The sequence below is a fragment of the Podarcis melisellensis genome, assembly GCF_964234715.1.
Source record: "Podarcis melisellensis genome assembly, chromosome: 8".
Taxonomy (NCBI): Eukaryota; Metazoa; Chordata; class Lepidosauria; order Squamata; family Lacertidae; genus Podarcis; species Podarcis melisellensis.
The window spans coordinates 65759155-65785029 of NC_138540.1; the positions used below are offsets into that span (position 1 = coordinate 65759155).

The window sequence follows — 25875 nt, forward strand, 5'->3', positions numbered from 1 at the left end:
CACATAAAATGGCAGAGTCCTTGACAGTCCTCTAGTTCAATTTCCTCTGTCCTTATTGCAAGATGCACAATGAAAGCTGGAACGACAACAGGAAAATTTTGGCCTTCCAAATATTGTTGAACTACAACTCCCACCATCTCTGGCCATTGTCCAGCGTGATTGGGCTGGCAGGAGTTGTAATTCAGCAACATCTGGAGGGCCAAAGGTTCCCCATGTCTTAACTGCATTCTCCTCATGTTTAGCCAAAATCTGCTTACACAACATTTTCACCCACTGGTTCTAGTCTTGCCTTCTGGAGCCACAGAGAACAAGTCCGCTCCATCTTCTTTCTGCATGTCAGTCCTCTATCACATCTCATCTTAATCTCTTCTTCTCCAGGCTAGACATACCCAACTCTTTCAAATGATCCGTCTGGCAGCCTTCCCTAGGAAGAAGTGAATGCCTTTGCAAATCAAACACCGGTGTGTTTTACATCCCAGGCGCACTTTTGATGGGTGCTGTCCAAGTTTCCTTCTAGGATAAAGACTGAGAAGTCCTTAGGATAAGAACTGAGAAGGGGGAAAGACTGGCCTATAGATTAAGGTTACCAGATGTCCCTGTTTCCCGGGGACAGTCCCCGGATTTACAAATCAGTCCCCATACAAAATCCTATCGTTCCTACTGAAGTTGAAAAGTGTCCCCGGAGTCACTGAAAAAAAATCTGGTAACCTTAGTATAGATGGCAGGTTGTCCTTGTCCCATTTTCCTCTGCAAGTTTCTTCCAGGCTACACAAGTTCATTCACCCACACAGCACTCAATAAATTACTCCGCCTACTGCAGTTGGCACAGGAACAGCCCTGCTTGCTAACGAGGTTGCTGATCATCACGGCAGAGAAAAGGTGCCTGCAATTCAAAGGCAGCTTTAACAGGGATGGAGATGGGGTTGCCACTTCAGGTGGCGCAACCCGTGCATCCATTGCAGGTGGCACAGGGCCAAAGGTGACATGGCAGTAACAGAGGAAAGAGTGGCTCTGATTTTCACAGCAAAGGGTGAGGGGACTCGCTCTGCCCTGCCCTACCTCCCCATAGCTTCTCTATCCAAACGCTTTCCTTCTCAGCTAAGGTCCCAAACTGGGCATGGTGGTCTCTCAGCTGGCTAAAAGGCAACTGAAGAGCAGCTACAGGAAAGTAAGATGATGATGATGATGATGATGATGATGATGATGATGATTTATTGAATTTATATACCTGGAGGTCTCAGGGTGGTTCACAGAAAAGATCCACAAAATAAATATATATAATCAAAATAAAAACAACAACCCAATAACATCCTCCTCCTCCCAAAAGAGCCACATTTTAAGAGGCTGTAGGATGTCAATCAGATCAAACAAAGGCCTGGTTTAAAAGGAATGTTTTTGCCAGGCACCTAGATGCAGACACAGAGTAAATTCAGAACCCCTGATCAACACATGCGCCCCAAAAGAGAAAGCGTTGATTTACTATGATAGCCATGATCAGATTGCCCTCTGGTCATATGCAGATTGCTCCTGAGAGACCTGTGTGTCTTAAAACACATGCACACACCTTATTTTGAGAAAGGCCAGAACTAGAGCATGTGTTCTGCATGCAGGAGGTTCCGGGTTCAACTCTTGGCATCTCTAGCTAGGAGACCCCTGGATAGCTGCTGCCAGTCAGTGTGGTTCAGGGGTGGAGATTCTTTTTCGTTTTCTGGCCACAGACTTATCCGGCCCCACCCCACAGGGTTAACCTACCTAATTTTCACTTTCTGAAACAATACGCATTCCAAAACACAGTCGTCGTCTTCTTCCTCTTCTTGGAAATTTGCACTTCTCTGAATTTTGCAATGCAGCTCTCCAGCCAAGGAATGTGTGCAAAAATGCATAAACTAGGGTGAATAATGCATTAAAAATGTATTTTATTGAAAATAACATTAAAAATGAGTATACTGGGGAAATTGTTTTGCAAAATCATGTATATTAGGCCAAGTTGTTAAAAAAAGGTGTAAATTAGTAGAAATTCTCACCAAAATGCTGGTGAAGATTTAGAAAGAATCTGTGAATTGATGTGGAATTTTGGAGAACTGAATTTAGGATTGGGGAAAACGGGAAACAGAGAAACTTAAAAGAACAGTTCCACCCATCCTTAGTGAATGTGTTTGTGTTGCTCGTTTTTGGAGAAGGTGGAGTCATATTTGAGGAGGCCAACTGAGTGAAGAAGCATATCCAAGTAATTAGGTTGCCCCCACCCCATCCTAGGCCAGTTTTCCCCAGTTCAACACCACCACAGATTGCTGATCTCTATCGCCCTGGGAACTGGGCCAAGGGACAGGATCCCATTAAAGCCATGCAGCCAGAGAACCAACTCTGCCACTCCACCTCCCTGGGGGCAAAAAATGCCCTACAAAGGGAGACTCTGCAGCAAGGCTGCTTGCTTTGGCTATTAAAAACAATTATTTTAATTAAGGGACATGGACATGATGTAAGTAACGTCCTCTCCTCATTCAGTGTCTTAATACCACTCCCTGTGCACCTCCTGCCTGGCTCTTTCAGTAACCAGTGCTGTTTTGAGCCCTAATATTACTACAGAGTCCTATTAGGGAGTCACATCAGTGCTGTGAATTTAGCAAAAAAGCTGAGAGCTGCCTGGGGCAGCTTGTTAAGGGGCTGGAATTTGAGGTTGCAGAGTTCTTTCAGGACCATTTTCCCAGAGTCTGGGTGGAGGCCTTTATCTTTCTCCTCTTCATTTTGACTCTCTCCCACCCAACCCCACCAACCACTTACCAAACCACCAGTTGTACAGAATAGAGTCTGGATTCTACCAGTTCAGACTGCTGATTGCAGGGAGTCAATTTTTCAGCACAGCGTAATCCACAGCTGGAAAAGTTCATTTTAAAGCGAAAGAGTTCTCTTTCAAGTTGACCCATACGGAACTGATTCCCATGCCTATTGGTTCCTTTACAAAAAAAGAAGAAGCTAGTTTGGTTTATGTCCAATTCATGCTTCATCCAAATTATTCTCCGGGGGGCGGGGATCAAGCTTTCAGAGAGCTACAAGCTTCTATGGAAAAATCTAAAATATACGTAAGAGGATTAAGAAAGAAGAAAAGCATTCTCTCTCTCTGTGATGCCCTTCCACCCAAAGATAGAGCAAGAGCTTTTTATTCAGACAGACCTTGGGCTTGTGATCTAATTCCATGCCTTCGCTTCCCATTCTTGAAAGGTTTTAACTGGCTGTAGTTTATTGGTTGGTTTTCCTGCTCTTTTCATCTTCTCCTATCATAGTTTTTATTTTTATAGGACTGTACAGTGGTGCCTCGGTTTTCAAACGTAATCCATTCCAGAAGACCATTCGACTTCCGAAACGTTCAAAAACTGAAGCATTTACTTATGGAAAACTCAATATGGAAGCCATGCGGCACGTTCGACTTCCAAAAAGCATTCGAAAACTAAAGCAGTTACTTCAGGTTTTTCAGCGTTTGGAAACCAAAACATTCAACTTCCAGGACATTCTAAAACCAAGGTGCCACTGTATTTATTTACATTTATTACCTGCCTTAGGAGCTGTGTGAGGAAACATGGGATAGAATTACATTGGAACAATAAACAAAAAAACTTGTTAGATCCATTGCCTCTTCTGAAGTCCACTATACAGACCTTACACAAATGACCTGAGGGGCAAGAATCGTATATCCCACTCACATACCTCTCAACTGTCCCACTTTAAGCAGGACATCCTAGAATTATAGACGCCATCTTGGCTTCTGAGTGGATCCCAGGATGTACTGATTTGGCTCCTGCAAGAGCGTAGCCCCCAAAGACACCCGTTTCAGAGGGCCATGCTCTCTCACATCACATGACTCCTGTGGTAGCTTGTCCCTGAAAGATGTGCATCCCAGTTTTCCTCTGTGGCATGTTAGAGGGTATGCACTTATTTTCTCCCACTTCTGCAAAGCAGGCCCAAGGTATCATATATCAGTCGGTTAACCCAGATAATTGAGCTGATGATCTTCCAATGCAGCTTTCTGCGTTAATTCCTTAAGCTGCAGTCACTATGGATAATAAGGGCAGCCCATAATCACGCCCTAAAGAAGCATCCAGAAAGGCAGGCAGCTGTGTTCATCCTTTATATATAAGGATCATCCAATGGTAATAAAACAGTGAGCTGTCAAAGGGCGGTGTAAGGGTATTAGCGCTGTGCTGAAAACTTCTTGTTCGTTTCCTCACCAACCCATTCTCCATCAATTGGGGGGGGGGATTGCACTCATAATAATCAAAGTTGAGAGGGAAAGATGGTGAAATTTTCAATGGCAGAGTACAGGATTTTAAAAAGTGTGCCTGCAGGTCCTGCTATCCATCTGCTTGCTATCAGAAAATTCACTTAACCACACCCAAAGATTTATGCCCAACCTTGCCATAAGCACCACGGATTCACTCATCCAAACAGCCCATTTCCTTACTTCCTTGTTTGTTTGTGCTTTGTTTTGGCGGCAGCCATTTTGGGGAAAACCATGGCGAGAAGGAGTGAGATTGAACACATCTGGGAGCAGTAGAGTTCATACAAATGAGCTTTCTACGTTGTCTAGCAAAAGGATTATATGTGCCATGCCAAACCTGTTTTCCAACCCCACCGTTTTCTAATTCTAGTCAGCATCGCTACAATAACAGGCATCCTTGCTGGTGTGGAAAAAAGCACCAGAACATACTCACCCCTATGTTACGGCTCGCTACACAACTGGCCGGGTGCTTATCGGTTTTGTGTGGCCTAGTTCAGGGCAATGAGTGCCAAGCAAATGGGCCAGAACTCTTCAGAGTTCAAGGTGAAAGCTCCCCGTGTGTCGTCCTATCCTCCACGGAAATATGGAGCTTCAAATCCAGGAGTGCTGTACTGTCTGCATTTATGCAATAGCATCTCCCTGTATCTTTGGAAGTCCCTTGGCCTTGATCTGAGCCAAAGTGTGCAAATGACTCTTATCACGCTTCCTCATTGTGATGCAAAGGGAAGCCATCGCAAAGAGGTGGTGGTGAGCTTAATTACTAAATGCTTCTAAAGCAAGAAAATTGCAGCATCAATCAGAAAGCCTTGCTTTGTGCAGGGCAGGGCACAGCGGCAGGACTGGCTGGCTGGCTGTGAAGCTAATTGTTGGACCCGGCTTACGCAATATATATATATATATATATATATATATATATATATATATATATATATATATATTGACACCACCAACAGACTTCCTGTTTTGCTAGCAAGATGTGGTCCAGCCAGTTGCCATGCATCAATACATCTAGGAGGCCAACCATTGAATGCAACCCAACTCTGCGCAGATTCCAGGGCTTCCCTCTCCTTCGGCCCCACCTGAAAAACAAGTGAGTCAGGGCACCTTCAAAAGGAAGGCGTGGCAAGGGAGATAAGGGAAGCAGCAGGCACGGCGACTACAAAAACAAAACAAAACAGGGAACACCCCCTGCAAAGGGGATATAAATGAACTGGAGGAACTGGACACATTGCAAGGAGAGGAATTAAGAACTGGAAGGGCACTTGGAATCTGACAAAGGGGCAATGTGCATGAACTGGAAAAATTAAATGCAGCTCCCTTCCATGATTGGTTGGAAGATATGTACAAACTCACTACACATGAACAAGTTGCATACAAATGTAGACTTGCCATGGACAAATTTAGTGATAGTTGGAATTCATTTTTATAAATACAGTAATAAGCTAAGGTCTGGTATACAAGTTTTTGGTGCCTCCCCCATGCTGTTTTGTTCTTACATGTGTGTTGCTTCTTTCTTCTTTGCATATTATCTTACTGTGCACTGGTAATTATGTACTTTTTATCCTTCAATAAAATGATAAAATAATAATAATAGAAGAAGAAGAAGAAGAAGAAGAAGAAGAAGAAGAAGAAGAAGAAGAAGAAGAAGAAGAAGAAGAAGAAGAAGAAGAAGGAGAAGAAGAACTGGAAGGGTACTTGCTGTCAAACACCCAACTAAATTCCACAGTGATTTACTTTATTGCACTGCAATTATACCCACTGCTGAAGTCTGTGAAAATTATTTACTATCCAGTGCAGAAGTAATAAGGGTTGTGTGAAATGCCCTCCAATTTTGATATTAATCTCAAAATCAGCACATTCCACACAGCTGAACAAATGTCTAGAAATGACGCCTCGGCAATCATCCACATTGTTTCAGTGATGCACAGCACTGCTTTGACCCCCTGGCAACGGTTTCTTCTGAGCACCATTTTGATTTCTCTTCTTTGCCCCTTAATGCTCTTGGACTTACTTGCCTGCCCTGCTCTTCAGCCTGGTTGGCTAGCGATGATCCATTCTATTATATTTGCAAGTGCTCACGTCGTCACTGTATTGGATGTAGCTTTGTAGATGGGACGCTGCTGGCAAAACTCGGAGGTTGCCACAGCCAATAAGATTAAACACCAAGAAAGGCCAACGAGGTTGGGGACTTTGAGAGTAAAAAAAGACAAATGGCACTGGGACCAGCATGGAAACGATTTAAGCGGGCTTATGAATGCCATAAATTGCTGAAAAAGAAAGGCAGTGTTCATTACAAAACAAGGCAAGTCGTTTAGATTTTACCCTTAGAGTAACCAGCGGTGGTGACATGCGAATTTTGGAGGGGGCTGTGGAGTGATGTAGAGAGTCATTGCTTCTGTGAGATGTGGCCTCTGTCACATCTGTGATGCAGCGAACTTGAAGCAAAGTCTGCCCTCTCAATGGGGGCGATTGTAGGTCCGTGGCTCAGTGGAACAGCATCAGCTTTGAGTGTTAAAGGTCCCAGGTTCTATCCCTAGGTCCAGAAATTGTGGCAAAAAACTCCAGCAGCAGCAGTAACTGGGGCCCATCAGAAATTGCCCCGTGGATTGCACCCCATCTCCTCTATATCATAGAGGCAGGAGTGGCCTGGTCTGTCTCTGCTCCCAAGGTGAAATGGGAACTGCCCCCAACTTGGCAGCCCCAAAGCTCTTTATGGCCCACCTTTTCAGGTTGAATAGTGAACTGAATGTCATTTCCTTCTTGCCAGTGCCCCTCTCTCTGGTTGCTTAAAAACGAAAAAAGCTTACTAGTACTGCATGCCAATGGAGCTTTATTAAGTACAAACCCCAAAATTTGGGAGACTGTGCCATTCAGGCAAATTTACGAAGCCCCTCCTAAACGCCTGTGTTAGTTAGAAGACTTTTATCTGTTATAAAAAAACTCAATGAAAAGTACTTTAAAGAAAAAAAACACTCCATATTTGAAACTATAGACTAGCAAGTTCTGTTTCTCGAAAGGACAGGGGTATTTACCAGGTTTGATGTGTTACTTATTGTGATTTTTACGGGGCAAGGCAAAACATTGGGTTTGTGCTCCAAAATGGTGCAAATGGAGTCAATCGATGCTGCCAACTACAGTGCCATTAAGTAGGATCCCAGGTTTTAGTATCAATTCCTCATTTTTGGAGTGGGGTTTGTGGTGCAGAAGGGTTTGAAATTCTTGCAAAAGTTTGGGACCGGTTTGGAGTGAATTGGACAATACTGGGTTTGGCAGGGATACCTGTGGCTCCTAGCCTGAGTATCAGTTACTCAGTTTGGGGAGTGGTACAAAACATGGGGTTTGCAGTACAAAACTATTGCAAAAGTTTGGTACCAGTTTGGAGTAAATCAGACAATGCTGCATTTGGGGGTGTTAACTATGAACCCCAGTTTGAGAAACAATTGCTCAGTTGGGGGGTGGTACAATACACAGAGTTCTCAGTACAAAACAGCACAAAATGAGTAAAATTATTTGGCACCAGTTGAGGAAATCCCAAATTTTGGGGTTTATACTTAACAAAGCTCCTGAATGGGGTGAGGGAGAGTCAAGTCTTTGAGAAACTGGTAATCAAATTTCTCTCAAAGACGACCACACTGCAGTTCTAACTTCTGTAAAGAGTTTATCACACTATAGATGTTAATGAGCGAAGCCAGGATGTCTATGCTATCGTCTCCAGCAACTGTTTTATGAATGGCTGCTGTTAATAAGGCGATTATCACTGTCTGTGGTCTCTGCATTTCATTTTCCTCTGTCCTCACTGTTTACAATCCTCTCCTCCCTGGCAACATCTATATAACACATCATGCAAATAACAATATAGATTGTAGTATATGAAAGCTTACAGCCACCATTAAGGATGAGCTAATCTGTCAATTTCACTTATTTCAGTTATAAGTTATAAGTTAAGTTCTTGTGCATGTTTTCTATAAAGCCCTCAAGGAAAATTCATCAGTATCTTAGTGCAAATTTCTTCTCATGTACACATTTGGTGTGTCATCTTCCACAATACAGTGGTACTTTGGTACACAAATGCCTTGGCTTCCGAACAAATCGGCTCCTGAACAGCGCAAACCCGGAAGTGTTCTGGTTTGTGAACGTTTTCTGGAAGCCGAATATCCAATGCAACTTCCGATTGAGTGCAGGAAGCTCCTACAGCAGGGGTCTGCAACCCGCGGCTCCGGAGCCGCATGTGGCTCTTTTACACCTTTGCCGCGGCTCCTGGACGGATACTAGCGAGGGGAGGAGGCGCATTGTGCGCCCCGACACTCCCCACTGTGGCGGGTGCTGTACTGGCTGTGACGTCGCATGGGGGCGGTGCGTGCGCTAGTCACACACCGTCCCGACGTCACCTTCCTGCCCGCCCACCCACTACATTGTAAGGGGCATGTACGCTGGTCACTGCATTGAAAGGGGGCATGTACGCTGGTCACTGTTTTGAAGGGGAGTGAAGAACACACACACACAAAAAAGGTAACTTGTTAATTTAATGTTTATTTCTATGAGGAGGAGTAATTCTGAGGGGTCAAACAAAGAAATAATAAAAAGTGACAAAAAAGTTACTTTTATAATGACGAGTTTTGCGTCTCCCAGTTGTTTTTTTCTTCGGAAACGGGTCCAAGTGGCTCTTTTTGTCTTAAAGGTTGCAGACCCCTGTCCTACAGCCAATCAGAAGCTGCCCTTTGGTTTTCAAACGGTTTCGGGAGTTGAATGGACTCCTGGAATGGATTAAGTTCAAGAACCAAGGTACCACTGTATGTGCATTTTTGCATGTTCTTTTCACCAATATATGCACATTCTAAACAGGTGCGTGCATTCTTGTATATGTTTCTTTGCTGCAGAACTGCATTGCTAAATTTGGAGAAGTGTGAATATCAAAGGATGGCTCTCTTTTAGTTTTCACATTGTTTCATAAAGGGATTGTGAACTGGATTGAATCTCTCACACAGCTCTCCCTACACACAGCTCTCTCTGTACCACATCCTTCAGCATCCACCACCTGAGGCAGCTGCCTCTTTCTGTTTAACGGTAGCACCAGCCCTGCACCAGTCCCACAACTCCCCGATAAATGCTGGCAGCCCCCAGACACAGATACTGTTTCCTGCTCCCACTAGGTAGGTTTATTGAGGGGTCTAACCAGAGGGCACTGTGCTGAGAAATAATCAATGCCTCATCATTGCAGCCTAGGATAATGCTAACGCTGGGCCTGGCAGCAAGGGATGTCAAATTTTAATAGCCCCTTACACCAAAAACTCCCTGCGTGTAGAAACTTAGCACATCTCAATTCCCCACAACCTTTCTCCTTGACATGCTAGCTTTCCACATGCAAGGCACTTCCGAAATAAGAGAAGCATTCAAAACAATTGCCAAGTGGTGCTGTCCCAGGGCAACTGTGGTGTGTGTTTTTCCTTAATATTTGAATTGGCTTTCACGTGCTGCTGTCTGTAGCTGTTCTTTAGCCCTTGAACAGCAACCTGGAAAGGCCTGAACAACACTCTGCACTGGTGAGTCATCTGCTGACAGCAGCAAAGTCAGCCCTAAACACAGGTTTGAGGACAAGGCAGATTCAGAGTTTGTCACAACAGATCTCCGAATGGGGAGCACATGGGAATCATGAACAGGACCTGTGAGCTCTCTCACACAGGATCAGAAAGAGCCCACAGACCACTTCTTTTCATTTCACTTTCCGTCCTTCCCCATTTCATTAAATATTAATTTTCTTTTTGTTTCTAGCTACATTTATTTCAAAACAGCTTCTTTTCATTGAACTGAAGTGTGATTTTTGTTCTGTAATATTTTGTCATTTCTATGGTTTGCAAACTTCTTTCTGCCTGAGAGATGGAGATTTCCACTGTCTCAGCCACAAATATGGATTGTCTGGATCTCATATTTTTGTTTTACCCTTAGAACATGTAACATTGTGTTACAGAGGATCTTCCATTATTGTTGTTGGTTTTTTAAAAAAAACCCACAAATAAATATGAGATTTAGTGGGGTATATAAAATTCAGCATCAGACCCTCCCTGTGATCTTAGGCTGAAGTAATAATAAAAATAGCAGTAATACTGACAACAGAAAAATCAGCAGAGCTCTTTTTTCTCCCACAATGCCTTTCCCAACATGGTGTCCTCCAGATGTTTTGGACTATTGATCCCATCAGCCCCAGTCACCACAGCCAATGGTTAAGGATGATGGAAGTTGTAGTCCAACCATATCTGGGCTGCACAACCATGTTAGTAAAGGCTGGGCGGGGGCATTGTGCTGAGTGTGTTTGTGGAAACTGTGACCAGCCCCTGCAAATGCTACATCTAGAGCATTAGGTGGGGGGAAATGTTGTTCAGGAGCCATCGTTTTTCTGTAGTAATTTGCTGTTGTCTCTGAAGAAAGAGCAAAGGCAGAGCCAACACAATCTGGCTTTTCAACCACTTTAGATCGAACATCAATGCATTGTTCAGATATCTATACACTACATAAATTCCTATTTTAAAAAGAACCCAGAATTTCCCAACAATTCTGAGAATTGCCTTATGCTTTTCCAGACTCAGCCACTGCTTCCCATCCACCTTCTGCTTCCTGAGCTACCCCGTCAAAACACACACTTCCAAACAGAAGATTAATATTGCAGAACCATTTTATGGAATAACCTGGCAAAGTTAGAAGCAGTCTGGGGCACTACAGCCTGTTTTCTTTAATCCCCCGAGTCATGCTCCACAGTTGATGCTAGCATTGAGGCATTGAGAGTTGGGTGTGCCAACACAGCTTGCCCCCTCCCATGGCACAGTTCCTTTGCCAGGGCCAACCAAAGCATTCTTGGTCCCGAAACTTGGCCTGGAACCAGTCTGAAATGGATCCAGATCATTAATTTCATCCAGAACTGCCTCAACCTGTTCAGCTTACTTTCCTGGGAAAGCTTAATGTCTTGAGTAAGAAATGGAGCTTTGCTGATCACTTCTTATATTCTGAATGTATGGAAATTGCAGTCATCTCATATACCAGAAACAAAGAGCTAAAGATGGATTGTCTACACTATCACTAGACAAAATCATGGAGCACAAGGCTACCAATGACGACTAGGCAAGGCGAGTACATGTAACTTGCAGGGTCAAATGCCTCAGAATTACCAGTTACTGGGGAACAGCAGTGAGAAAGCTGCTGTTGCTTGTGGGCTTCCCATAGGTATCTGGTTGGCCACTGTGGAAAACAGGATGCTGGGCCTTTTGTCTGACTAAGCAACACTCTTCTTAAATATCACTTGCTGGGGTAACATTTGGAGGAGGAAGGTTTCCCCCTAGTGGTCCAGTGATTTGTGGCACTTTCCCTAAGCGTGTTGCAGCTACACGGTTAACAAATCTACGGTTCCCAGGATTTTTGAGGAGAAGCCATCGCTGATCAAGGTGGCATGACAATGCAGGTGGGACTTCTCTTTCACTTGCATCACCATCATCATCTATTCCGCCTGGCTTTCAATTTGAATTTAGCCTGATCTTTTATTCCCCTTCCTTCCCTCCCCCTCCCCTTTTTATTAAGGTTACCCGCTCTGGGATCCCACAGCTAATTCTCCCCTGGCCTCCTCGCTGGCCCAAATAGGACTAATTTAGCCAGCTGGCCCTGGTGATCATCTAATGTTTATTGGATGGATTTCCCCCTAAATTGATTTTTGAACTTTGAATTTGTTTTTTTACTTCTTTTTTAAAAAAAATATTAAAGATTTTCTTGTTTTACTGAAGTATGTGTAATGTCTCTCATATTTTTTTCCATGTAACATTTTTACAAATCAGTTTCATTTGTTGAGACATGGGGGGGGGGAGAACTTTGAATTTGTTATTCACGCTTTTATACTGTATTTTATGCTGGGGGGGGGGTGGTTGTATCACAATTAAGTGTTTTAAATTTGTTGTTAGCCGTCCTGAGCCCAGTTTTCTGAACCGGGAAGGGTGGGGTATAAATAAAAAATTATTATTATTATCATCATCATCATCTCTTCCTCCCCCCTCTCCCATTCCTTCCTTCCTTTTCTTTGGACAGCGACGTGGCTGTTTGAAGCACCTAAGCCCTACCGCTCTTGCTAATTTGCCTCTTCCTTCATTGCCTCCCTGCTCCTGCCAAGCCCTGCTCCCAGGGGGCCATTCTCACTTTGGCGCAACATGCAAAGGTCGGTGTCCAGTGGCCAAGCAGCACAAGTGACCCTCTCCTTCATGGATTGACCTTTTCAGAGTAAAGAGAGAGTTTTTGCCTCCATTTAAAGCACTATTACGCTACTTTAAACAGCCATGGCTTTCCCCCAAAGAATCATGGGAGGTGTCAGTTGTTAAGCATGCTGAGAGTTGTTAGGAGACCTCTGTTCCTCTCACAGAGCGACAATTCCCAACGAGGTTTAACAATCGATCCCTCTTTCTAGGGGGCTATGGGAATTATAGTTCTGTGTGGGGAACAGGGGTCTGCCAACAACTCCTAGCACCCCAACAAACTGCAGTTCTCAGGATTATTTGGGGGTTAAAAGTTAATGACTGTTAAAAGTGGCCTAAGAGTGCTTTAAATGTATGGTGATGATGTGCTCCAAGTCTCCAAAAAATCATCAAAAAATAGCTAACCTTTCCCAGCATCGTGTGTGTGTGTGTGTGTGTGTGTGTGATGTTTAAAAAACAAAACAGAGCACATAAGATAGTGGTAGGGAGAAATCAGTACAGGCCACTAAAAATTAAAACATTCATTTATTAGAATATTTATGTAAAAAGACTCTCTTTACACTTCTTTTTTTTTATACAATAGTTGTTTTTTCATTGCTTTATCAGCTCCCGCTGGAGAGAGAACATTTGTACATGAAAGCACATACAGGCTACTGCGGTCTACTGATCTCTGCTCAGCCTGAAGCAGAGAGCTATGGCAAGGCCCAGGTTAGGTCGAGAGTACACAGAGCCGTGTGGTGGGAGTGGGGGCGAGACGGATAAGCCCCCTTCTGCCGCTCTTCCCCCCTCTTACCTGTGCCGCTTGCAGCTCTTCCCCTCTTGTGTGTTTGTTGTGGGGGGAGCATGCTGGAGAAAGGAGAGGGTGTTGCTATTTGGGTGGGAGAAAAGATGGACAGGTTTGCACAGAGAGCTATTAACAGGCCTAGTCTAGCCGTCCCGGCTGGAGCCAGGAGGGACCAGACAGAGCGAGCGGCAAATCACAACACCATTTTTATTTTATTTTTGCGCAGGCAGACACTGTATGGCTAAAAAGGCACAGCACAGGGGGCAGAAAATTAAAATGCCCCCTTCAGGATGGGGTGGGATGGGGGTGAGGAACCAAGAACTACTGGAAGGGGGGGAACAGCAGGCACCAGCATGGCTCTGTAAAGGGCACACTTCTTGAAAGAAGCTTCAATAACAGAATTGCAATATCCAGAACTGGTGTCTAAAGTGCAGAAACTCATTCTACTCTCTACCTTAGTCTTATCATCACCACCAACACACCCATCCTCAGAAAGGGGGGGGGGACAAAACACAATCAGCTCAGACTGGGCAGATATAGATCACTTCAGTGCAGGGCAGTAACCTAACACACAGGATTGCCCCCACCCCCCAGCCATCCCACAAGCCCTGTGGGAGATGAAGACACAAATATCTGGAGAGTGCCAGGGTGGGAAAGGCTGCCCTCTCGTCCTCCAGATATTAGACTACAATTCCCATCATCCCAGGCATGTTGGCAGATGTTGTAGTCAAGCGACATTTGGAGGGTCATAGGGTCCCAAACCCCCTGGTATAGAGCGGAAAGCAACCTCACTGAGCAAGACAGTTCTATGCCCCTTTCTGAATTCCTTTCTTTTTCTTTGGGGGCAAGCAATGGGGAATCCCTGCAATGCCTTCACAGGAAAGCCATCTTTGGCTAAGGGCCAACTCTACGAAGGGAGCAGACCGCTCTTTGATGAAGCTCGTCATTTGAGAATGCAGGGCAGGGGTGCAGCTGAAAGACTCCCATATACCCACCTATCTATAAATGCCCAGCATATTGGAAACAACCATGTCAGAGCAAAAATTATAACCCGCATTCAGATTCCCCCCCACCTTCACATGTGAGAACATTCAATCATGCCCCTTCCGCCACCTGCCGCTTTGAAGAGGCACCGTCTCAGCCATGTGATTTGCTTGCTCTGTAGGCAACACTTTGTCTTCGTGAACCCCCACCTGGGGGATGGAGGGGATTTCCTGGAACTTCCAGACACGAAAGCCTTGCTATTATTTGCAAGGTTGGATTTATTCCCGGTTGTAGAATAGTTGTGGCGCTCCACCATAATACATAATTTGGTTGTCAAGGATGGAGACGTGAGTTTTATAGGCTAGGATAATGAGGGGCTAGATTTTTGGAAACCAGAAGTAAGGTAACTGAAAGAGGCACTGGGAGCAGCACTGGGGTAGCCAATGTGAGTGCCCTCCAAAATGGCAGACTCCAACTCCCATCAGCCCCAGCCAGCATGGCCAATGGTCAGGAGTGATAAAAGCTGTAGTCCAAAACATATGGAGGGCACCAAGTTGGGAACAACTGGCCTAGCACCATCTATTGGAGGAGGATGCCCACTGCAGAGTGAAGGACAGAGGGAGAGCAGAGTCTAGCAGGCAGGTGAGGGAAAACAGAGCTGAGAGGAGCTCGTCAGAGGGCGATGGGTCATAAACCAGTTAAAGGATGCCCCTGTTGAGATAGTTCTCTCTGGAAGGAGAAGCAGCTGGCTCCTCTGCAGCTGATATTGCTAAAAGGTAATGCCCAAACCCAGCTACCTATTAGAATTCATGCTGTCAAGTTTATAGGCAGAAAAAAAGGCTATTAAAGCTTTTCACAGAAGCAGCCTTTGCCAATCTGGTATCTTCCAGATACTTTGGACTACAACTCCCATCTGCTCCAGCCTGCATTGGTTTGGCAGATGGGAAACTGCATACCCAAAGCATCTGCAAGGCACCAGGTTGGCAAAGGGCAAGTGGAACAGCCCTCTGCGCAGGCACCCTAAGTACCCTTTGTGGAATAATTTGACGCCTTTTAAAGAAACAGATACCCTGTGCCGTTGTTTTTTTAAGGTTAAAATAAACCAGCAATTATATATGTACAGCCATGTATTCGTCTTTGGTCAACAAAATGCTCTTTGTGTGTGTGTTTTTAAAAGGTAATTTGGATTATAAAATGAGAAAGTGGGTAACTCCAGGAAAAGAGGGGAAGGTATGCTGGAGAATTTTAGACAGGGGACGGCACGTGATCGGTCCCTGGTGTTGGAGCACACTTACCGCTCAGGTTCTAGGAGCAAACAGCTTAGTTACACTTAACAGACTTGTGAAACAAAAAGAAACCAGGTGACACTGAAATTTGGAACGTCCAAAAGGCTAGAATAATTTTCTTATGGCTTCATGGGATTTAAAAAGAAATCCACAAACTCTATATGATTGGAATGCTTTGTTAACCCAACCAACCACCTGGTGCAGAAAACTGGTGTCAGAAAAATGCCACACTCCTTCCAAGCCAGAAGTGCTCTAAAATAAAATTTAAAAAATCACGCCTGGTTTAAAGCACACCTGGCTCAGTGTTTTCTTTCAAGAGCCCTCTTTAGCGGAGAAGCTGCTGCCAACGCCATCTCTAGAAGACGACAAGCAAAATATACAGAAAAAATGAAGAAAAGTGCAGCTGGTGATTTAAAGCCATACTCAAATCCCACAGAGTTCCAGCTTCACCACTGGCCCACAGGAATGCCGGGGACTGGCCTGGGGTGACACAACACGCCACCCCACCCCAGGCTGTGCTATACCTGATACAAGATGCACTTCCTTGTCTTCTCCAGTGTGTTTGGAAAGGAAAATCAGAGCAGCAACAAAGCAAGAAGGAGAAAAGAGAGGGCTCTCTAAAGTGCAAATGAACAAGAGGCTTTAGGTGCCTAAACGAAAGCAGTCTCTTGGCACTAAGGGGAAATGTAGCAGTGGGGCAAAGCATGCCACCCTACCCATCCCAGAGGAAGGGATGCTCCTCTTAATGCAGAAAAGGGGATGAGCAGGGCTCTGGCATTTTTCAGAACAAGGGATTTTGGTCACCCACTATGCCTGCCGCTTTCCTTAGCAAAATAGCCAAGCTGGCATAAGATGTGCATTCCATTTGGGTTATTATTTCTCACCTCCTAGTAAAGCTTCCAAAATGAAGAGCACAAAGAGAGAGAGAGAGAGAGAGAGAGAGAGAGAGAGAGAGAGAGAGAGAGAGAGAGAAAGCAACTGAGAAAAGCCCAAGGTATGTGTGTGTTTGCAGGAAGCTCCCCCTACTGGTCAGGTGTAGAAGTGCATGGGGAGGAGCTCACTGGCCTTTGGGGATGAAGGGTTCTCCCTCGTCAGGATCGGGCCTAGGCCCAGGGTCACTCAAGCATCGCATTATCCGCTGGTTACTGGGGCTGTCACCAGTTCCAGGGGTGAAGACGTCATCTGTGCCTGGAGAGGAAGGTTCTTTGGCCCGCATTACTAGCCCCTGCTCATCCTCATCTTCCTCTGGGGATGGTGGGAGGCGGCTCATTCCCTTCAGCGTCTCGTTCACCAAGTCAACAGATTCTGGAGACTGCGGGGACGCAGGGTCGATGGTGATGATAGGGAGGTTCTCAGAGTCCGGCTTGGGGTCATAAGCTAGAGGGTCTGGAGAGGGAAAGGAAATATCATGTTGGAGGTCAACAGCAGGGATCATTCTGTTGTAACTTAAGGGTTAATTCTGTTGCCAGGAAGCCAGCTAACCAAGAGGGGCTGGAGCTGTTGCTTAGCATCCAATCAGAGTGGGATGGTCTTTGCTGAGGTAGCACTTATTGTGATTGGCTATGTAATTCTGGGGGAGTTTTCTCCCCTGTATATTTGATTGAATATCTAACCCTTCTATGTACCAGGAAAATTTGGAGGAACACTGAAAAAACTCCTATTCAATATTTTGTCCTTTGGGAAAAAAGACTTTTTAATACAAGGTTTTACTCCCTTAAAATGTTTAGTATGAATATGTTCATGTCCCCTCAATCAACAGCATTAGAGAACAATAATTCATATGTACACTATAAACATATACAACACTCAAACCCTAGATAAATTTCTGCATCTAGGAGCACCTTCGTTGCTTGTGAATTGCTGCTTGGTTTCTTCCGGCGACCTGTTTTAAGCTTAGATATACTAGAAGCAAGTATCCCAAATCTGCTGTCCTTTTGACTGGCACCTCCCTTGACCAGCACATTTTCATATCTCCCTTCAAATGACTGTGACATGTATATTCAAAGTATGCACACTTTGGGGGCTGCAACCCTGTGTGTGGTTTCTTGAGATGAAAGCACCTCTAAAGAGTGCATCTTACTTTTGGGTTAACACATAAAGGATTGCTCTGTAAATTTAATAAATACACCAAATATTACATGCTAAGTTATAAATGCCACATCTCAGCCTGTTAAAGTAGGAAAATAATTGAGGTTTGATAAGAAAGTATTGCATGTATTTAAATCCCCCCTCCAAAAAAAGTTTTCAGGTATTTCTTCACCGTCCCCACAAGACTACAAAATGTCCCTATATTTTACACTCTATTCCTAAACGAAGCCAGTTAAGAGCCAAGGCTGGAGCAGCGAGCAAGTCAATCAAGAGCTGCAACCGCCACTTTGTGGATGGGTAAAGCTGGAACATAAGTAGAGTCCCGCTGGATGAGCCCCAAGGCCCACCTAGTCCACCATTTGGTACTTACAGTAGCCAACCAGATGTCTGTGGGAAGCCAAGAAGTAGGGCATGAGCACAGTAGCCCCCCTGGAGCATTTACATTCATTTTTTTGTGCAAACCTGGCAGTTGTCTGAAATGCAGACTGTTGAGTCTCTCAGGACACCGCCAGGGAGTTGCAGAACATGACTAATACAGGAGGACAAACAACTTCACAGTGTCCACGAAATGATGGGTGACAGGGGCAGAGAGGTAAGAATGGGGGTCCAACCAAGTAGAGGAAACTGCTGGGTTTCATTCTTGGTTTCGGGGCGGGGGGGGGGGGAGACAGGCTTGTATAGATCACAGCAGGGATGGCTGGGTTTGGTTCCGTTACCTGCTGAGGAGGAGAAGCACCAGTCTTATTTATAGGCAGGGGTCTGATAAAGAAAGAAGAAAGGCACAAGAGAGGAGATCAATCCTTCGCAGAGATCCGTTAGGTACCTCTTGTGGAGACCTGGTGGGCAGGTTCTCCTTTGATCTGAGGGTCTAGCAGAAGGAGGCTGGGGATCAGGAGAAAACATTCACCCAGATCCAACTGGGGTTAGGGACCCTGAAGATTTTTTGCTTCACCCTCAAAGAGTCTGCTGGCTCTCTCTGCTCTCCATCACTCGGCACATCCCTTTCCCTGCTCCTCCTGCCTACTGGCAGCATGTGCCACTCTGCATCTTTTGGAAGATCTTCAGCTACCTTGGAGCCCTATGGCACAGGAACCTTAGAGGCTGCCTTATACCATGTCGGAATATTGGTCTATTTCGCTCAATACTGCCTGCTCTGAAAGGCAGCAGCTCTTCGGGAGGAGTCTTTCCTAGCTCCACCTGGAGATGCCAGGGAATTTCTGGATCCCAAAGCAGTAGCGATGCCACTTGCGAGAGGCTATTGCTGCAGATCCACCCAAAGTGGGCAAGCAGCTGCTGGGACCGTGTCTGCCCTGCAAGCCTCTCACAAGGAAAGAATCCAATGCTCAGTGCAGAATTCCGCATTCCAAGATCCTCAGCTTTCTCTCCCTCTCTCTGCAAAATACAAATTGCTTTGTTCCCAAAGGTAGCAGCCTCCCTTTGCTCCAAAATGCATTTAGCCTGGGATGGGGAACCTGTGGCCTCCCACTGGTGTCAGGCTCCAACTTCCACCAGCCTAAGCCAGCATGGCCAATGGTCTGGGATAATGGGATGTGTACTCTGACAACCTGTGAAGTTCCACAGGTTCTCCAACCCTGCATTAAACACACACACACACATACACCAGCGTTCCTTTGGTACCTCCTGCAGATGGGCCAGGACTATTGGAGTTGCACCATAAGAACAGTCATACTGGATCAGGCCACACGCCCTTCTAGTCCAGCATCTTGTTCTCACCGTGTGCTATGGATAGCCTGCAAGCAGGGCCATTAAAGCGAAACTTGTGGGGCATGAAGTTAGTGGGGTAACTAAATGCTAACACAGCAGCAGTGCCTTGAAGCTTCCTTCCCAAATGGTCCACCATGCCCCGGTTGCAGATTTCTAATTTCCAGAAATTGCCACAGCCTCCACCCCTCACCTGAGCCAATGCGCGCCCTTGACATGGTGGGTGAATCGATTTTGTGTGTCGGCACCGTCAGGTAGTTGTTTATCTGGAATCAGAAACACAGCAGCCATTAATTAAAGGGCTCTTCACCTCAGAGACTCCAATGACGTCTCCCCTCTTATCTTCCTCTCTTCAAGATGAACTTAAGAAGAACCTGCTGGGTCAGATCAGTGGCCGATCTAGTCCAGCATTCTGTTCTCACAGTGGCCAAACAGATGCCCCTGGAAAACCCTTGAGAACAGGATTTCCCCCCCCTCCTTTGGTTTCCAGCAACTGGTATCTGGAAGCCACTGAAGAGAAGCTCACGCTCTGAACCTCCACCCCAAACTCTCCACCATTACAGCCTTCCTTCCATCCATGGTACCTTCTGTTCCAGCTGTCGAGCCTTCTGCCTCCTCAGCAACATCTGGTTCCAGGCTTCTTCGTAAGGGTCGGCCACCAAGGTGTGTCGATTATATGACCGCAACTAGAACAGAACTCAAAAGAGGTTACATATACACACAGAGAGAGCCCCCCCCCCACCCTCCCGGCTGCCATTTGTGTGAAGACAGTGTGGTTTCTAGGGCAGATGTGTGGGGTGGGAAATACAACTAGTACCTGTAAAATGACAACAGTTATTCAAACAGAGGCTATCGACTTTAACCAGAGGTGCCCAAATTCCAGCAAGTTTTGAGCTAAGCCACTCTTCCTCTGGGATTATGAGAAACGAACTCTTTGACCATGACTTGCTCAGTAAACATGTGTCTGTCTCCCAATCGATTGCAATGGAAAACCCAGCTAGATTTCTGTTGCTGTAACATTAGTCTTTTCCATCCAAACAGTATAAAATCTGCAGATATTCAGCCAACATGCCTGAAGAATTTCAGGCAGGGGGTCAGACAAAAGGGTCCCAGCGTTATAGGCAACTGGGAAAAAGTGGACAAACATGATAGCCTAATGATTATCTTAACTAAAGAGAGTTTCCCCACTGTACCAGTTTCACAGCTTTCTCTCCTTCCCCAATTTGTGACTTTTTCGCAAACTGTAGATAGAGCTCTAGCCCATCTCTTCAATGCAATACAATGCCACCAACGCAAAGCAACTAAAAACGAATAAAACAGCTGAACAAATTTTTGTTTTGCTTTCATTCATTCAAACTACTAATTGTTTTTACTATACAGAGAAAATAATCTTTTGTTTAGCCATTGTTGCTAATGCATAGGGGTTCACCAACTTTGATTTTGACAATTCCCCACTGTTTGAATCACTATTGTTTTGTTTGAATAGGATCATCCCCTAGGTTTCAGATGCCGATGATCTGGGATCCTCTTTGCCCACAAAATCTGGGGGTGCTGTCATCTCACTTGCAAGAGTGAACATTTATCTTCTCTTGCAGCCCCAACATGCTGAAGAATCTGCAATGCCCCTCTTAGCAGACAGGTGGCAGCAGCTGTTCCTTCAGACTTCCCCCTTTCACAAATGCCTTGTCTACCATCATAAGGTTGGCCATAGGTGGGCACAGGAAGATGCAACAGGTGTGTCCCCAAAGAGGCCCCTCCTCACGGCTCATTTCTGCTAGGCCCCTGGAGGTGCACAGATCAGGAGCCCCATATGGCATCTGTTTCTGCTGTGCAAGCCTTTACCGCTCCCCCCAGTCGAGTGTCTCATTGCTCCAGGCACACATGCTCATCTGCCTGATGACTACAGGTTCCATCCTCAGCTTGCAGTCCCATCACTGCCCATCTTTTAGCAGACTGGTCAATTTGCTGCCCCTACCTTTAAGCCAGACAAAGGCCTTTCAGAGTGATGTTCATTTATTGCCTTGTTTATTACGTCAAACTGTTGAACCAAGCTGCAGATTTATCACATTCATCAATGTATCTGGCCAAGTAACAAAGCAATTTTTTGTTTGCTTCGCCAGTTTGCTTAGGTTGCCAGCTGGCTGTAAATGCGGGTCCGGCCTGTAAATATTTTTGATGGACTGCGAGAATCGGAGGGATGGTGAGTGGGGGCCCCTGGAAGAAGGTGCACTGGAAATAGCTCTGACCTACCACAGTTTTCCAGACCAAAGATGCTAACGGGGTCCTCTTTCTTACCCTCTGTCTGGTTTTTTGCAAGTTGGTGCGCAAGATCTTTCGGATTTCCTCCTCTTTGTCCTTCGACAGAGCTGGCAGGATGCGTTCCACAGGCAAAGTTTTTGGATTGATATTTCTGAAAGATTAAGAGAAGGTTAAAAAGCTTCAAAGGTTTGACCTACAAGAGAAAATCAAAATGCTCTATTACTAATCACAATTTATTCATCACTATAAAGCAGGCATCCCCAACCTGCGGCCCTCCAGATGTTTTGGCCCACAACTCCCATGATCCCTGGCTAACAGGAACAGTGGTCAGGGATGATGGGAATTGTAGTCCAAAACATCTGGAGGGCCGAAGGTTGGGGTGCCTGCTATAAAGCTTATAGAATTAGAGCACATGCTCTGCATGCAGGGGGTCCATGCAGAAGATAGGACTGGGAGAGAACCCTGCCTGAAACCCTGAAGAGCTGCTGCCAGTCAGTGTAGACAATATTGAGCAGGATGGGGCAATAGTCTGACTCAGTATAAGGCAGCTTCCAATGAGAAGGTGGGGAAAGTTTTGTTGTGCAAGCAGAAATCCTTATGCTAACAGAATTAGTGTATAGGCCAGTAATACCAGGGTTTTTTTACAGCGGGATTTTTTAAAGGTTTAGCAAAGTAGCATAGTCGTACCTCAGAAGTTGAACACCTTGCGAGTTTAATGTTTTGGCTCCTGAACGCCTCAAAACCGGAAGTGCAAACATTCTTTGGAACCCGAACATCCGATGCAGCTTCTGTGGCTTCCAATTGGCTGCAGGAGCTGCCTGCAGCCAATCAGAAGCCTCACCTTGGTTTTTGAACATTTTGGATGTCAAACAGACTTCCAGAACAGATTCCATTTGACTTCCGAGGTACGACTGTATATGTTAAGTGGTTTGAACACTCAAAAGCACTGTGTTTCCTCCAATCAGAGTAAGTCTTTCCCCCTTTAATGAATAAAACGGCCCCACCTCCCTTGCTCTCCATGATACTTACTGCATGGAGACAGTGGAGACGGCAGAGGGGATCTTGCCCATTCCCCCGCTCTCCACCAGCTCAATGGCTTGCTTCATCTCCATCTTGTGATAGAAGGCAATCAGCTGGGGCTCCTTCGACCTCTCCCCAGCAATTAGGCACTTCTTCACATATTTCTTGTTGAAGCGATTCAGCCTTTGCAAGGGGATGAGAAAGACAACAACAATGTAAAGCTACAATAAGCATCGCCCACCCTGAAGATTTTGGACAGCAGCTCCTATCATTTCCTGGCAACTGGCCATGTTGATTGGGGGCGATGGGTGTTTGAGTCAAACAACATGGGGTGTGCGGTGTAGCGGCACAGGTTAGCCAGCCTGGGGTTTAGCTCATAAAAAATAGCACCATGTAACTTGCCCAGAGTCCTTGAGATTAACCCCCCTCCAAATGTTAATGTGGCATCTTAGAAAACCGAAACAAAAGAATTCCCAAACGTGATTATTACAAAAATCCAGTTACAATAGTAGACAATAATAATTGTAAGCAATTTATTATTTTCTCCCCTAGCTCAGTAGCACTTACTTGTCCTTCCAGTGATGATGGCCATAGTGGCCACAAATGTCCTCAATCCCAGTCAAAAGATGATCCAAGAACTATTTGAAGGAGAGAGAAAAACAAAAAGTATAGATTTTGCCTCATCTACAGGGCACACCTGATCTCTGCAACAGAAGCACAACCTGGTGATGAAGTGATCTCTCCTTGCCAACCCCCCTCCACGCTCCATCCCTTTCATCTGCAGTATTTTGCACCCAGGACAAATGTGACTGTAGCGGCAGCACAGACAGAGCTCATGGGTATTGTTTTAGCATGACATGGGCAGCGATGAGGGATGCAGCTCATTAAACGTTTTGGAGGAGAGGATATCATGGTCTGCTCTCACCCCGTTCCAGTGCAGCTCTAGCATAGGATTTCTCTTTCACCGGCTGGTGAAGTTAAACAAACCCTGGAAAGGTGTATGTGCTTCCTTTCCTGTGCTGCAGCACACATTTAACTAGTTAAAAAGGTGGGGTGGATGCGAACTTCCCATCTGTATAATAAAGGCCAGATATTGCACTATAACTATCGAAAAGGGAATTGCAGCAAGGCTAAAATACAGCTTACTGACTGTGCAGGAATGTTCTTTAGCAATTGAACTGGGGTGTGTGTGAGACACACACACACACACACAGAGAGAGAGAGAGAGAGAGAGAGAGAGAGAGAGAGAGAGAGAGAACCAATGCTACACAGCATGCCATTAGAGCAGGCATAGGCAAACTCGGCCCTCCAGATGTTTTGGGACTACAACTCCCATCATCCCTGGGCCTGTCAGCTAGGGATAATGGGAGTTGTAGTCCCAAAACATCTGGAGGGCTAAGTTTGCCTATGCCTGCATTAGAGTATCATCCCTCAGCCTTTTCAGGCTGGGACTCATTAATCCCAACCTAAAAACAAATCAAAACTAGATTCCATATTTAACATACATGTTCCTCTCTTTCTTCTCTTGGGGTTTTTCTAGTATTTACGCTTCGGACATACTGGTTTAACTGTTGGCCCTTCCCCCAAAGGATCTGGGAGTTGTACCGGTATTTATTTATTTCATTTTGTTTCATAAAATGTATGTGCTGCTTCATTGGAAACTGCTTTGAGCTTCTTTAATTTTTTTACCAAGAGTACAAAACAATAACACTGTCAGTAAAAACAGTTAAAAGCAACAATTTAAAGAATTAACAAAATAAAACCAGCAATAAACTAAAAACACATTAAAGCAGACATTGACATTCCACGTATCTGATTAGACTCGTCTAAACAAAAATGCTCTTAGCAGGGTCCAAAAAGAGAACAGTGAAGGTGCTTGCCTGACGGCAATAGGGGTTACATGTGCAGGATGGTAGTTAGAGGCCTGTCAAAATTCTTGAACACAAGTTACAGTTAGTTTCCAGAATTACAGGTGTGGGAGAGAAGGGAGCTATGACTGTAAAGATCTAGTATTTTAAAAATTGTTATGCAGACATATTCTCACCCCGCCCGTCCCCCAGTTGCCGCCACCACATTCTTCTTCTACAACTTTTTTAAAAAGCTACTAGTGTGGAAAAGTTAGTTTATCTGCAAAAGCCTTCCCACTTTCTGTTGGTATATCTAACGGATTTTGAGTATGACAACTTTATCAGATGGGCTGATCCTACGATTAGACAGGAGTGAGGCAGTCTCATTGGGAAGCTGATTTTCAAAGGGCAGCAAAGGTTTGCTACTTTGCACTTTTGCTACCAGGGAGAGGAGAGGTGCTTGCTGGATTTTCATATTCAGGTGCTGAATAACTTGACAGGCCTTGGTGCTTAGCGTGGGGCACCAGTTGCTGTTTCACCTCAGGTAGCAAAAAATCTGGCCCTGAATTGCTATTTCTTAGCTTTGGTATGTGGAGATCCTTTTCCCCAGTCAAAGGAACTTCTTATTCCAGAAACAAGGGGCAAACCATCACAACTAGACCACTGGAATGCTTTTGCAAATAAACTATAGCATTTCCTCATCATCTTGCAAATTTTGTTCTTTTGGGGTGTGAGTGGTTTAGAATTGGTACTGCCACCTTTCCCCCTGCCACTGGTGAGATCCATCTTAGGTGTGACCCACGTGGTCCTGACCCACTAGCAGGAAATAACTGAATTTGAGGACACGGGTTACATGAAGTGCCTTGATCAGCTGCTAGGTGGCACCAGCAAGCTACACCAACCAGTGCTTTGTTGAATTAAGCTATGGGAAATATTTGAGACAATAAATACTGGATGATTTTAGGTGACATATTTCAGCTTCCAATAAATCTTTTTGTGTGTTGTTTTTTTAAAGTTACATGTTATTTTGTACTTTGTAAAGTGTAACTTGGAACCTGATATGAACTAGAAGAGTAGTACGTATGGCTCGACAATCAGCCTATTACCGATTCATGTTATTTCATCCCACTTTTTGCAAACAAAACACAAAAAACCCACACATACCATCACATTTAAATTGTATACATTTTGTAGACATTCTTCCTCTAAAATAAGCATTGGGGGGGTTCCTTTCCTCCCATAAAATATGCTTTTTGTGTGTGTTAACAGCATGACAAAATGTAGAGAAGTGTATAATGTGGTTGATAGCTCTGTTCTGATTTCCATGTCAAAGTCTGTGACAGGTGAGTTAGGCCAGTTTGCTTTTCAATGCAAACTCTAGTATTAAGGC

At 45.0% G+C, this 25875-nt stretch overlaps 1 protein-coding gene across 1 annotated transcript in view; it reads right to left on the reverse strand.

Moving 5' to 3' along the window:
• Window positions 1–13001: 13001 nt before the first annotated feature.
• SLC9A1 (solute carrier family 9 member A1) overlaps window positions 13002–25875 on the reverse strand; it is a 68550-nt gene continuing 55676 nt past the window's right edge. Inside the window, exons 6-11 of the mRNA XM_081921728.1 lie at window positions 23206–23276; window positions 22648–22821; window positions 21655–21769; window positions 19944–20045; window positions 19553–19625; window positions 13002–16935 (exon numbers count right to left, since the gene is read on the reverse strand). Coding sequence (XP_081777854.1) covers window positions 16607–16935; window positions 19553–19625; window positions 19944–20045; window positions 21655–21769; window positions 22648–22821; window positions 23206–23276 — 864 coding nt within the window. The 3' untranslated portion in view covers window positions 13002–16606. The remainder of the gene's footprint in view (window positions 16936–19552; window positions 19626–19943; window positions 20046–21654; window positions 21770–22647; window positions 22822–23205; window positions 23277–25875) is intronic.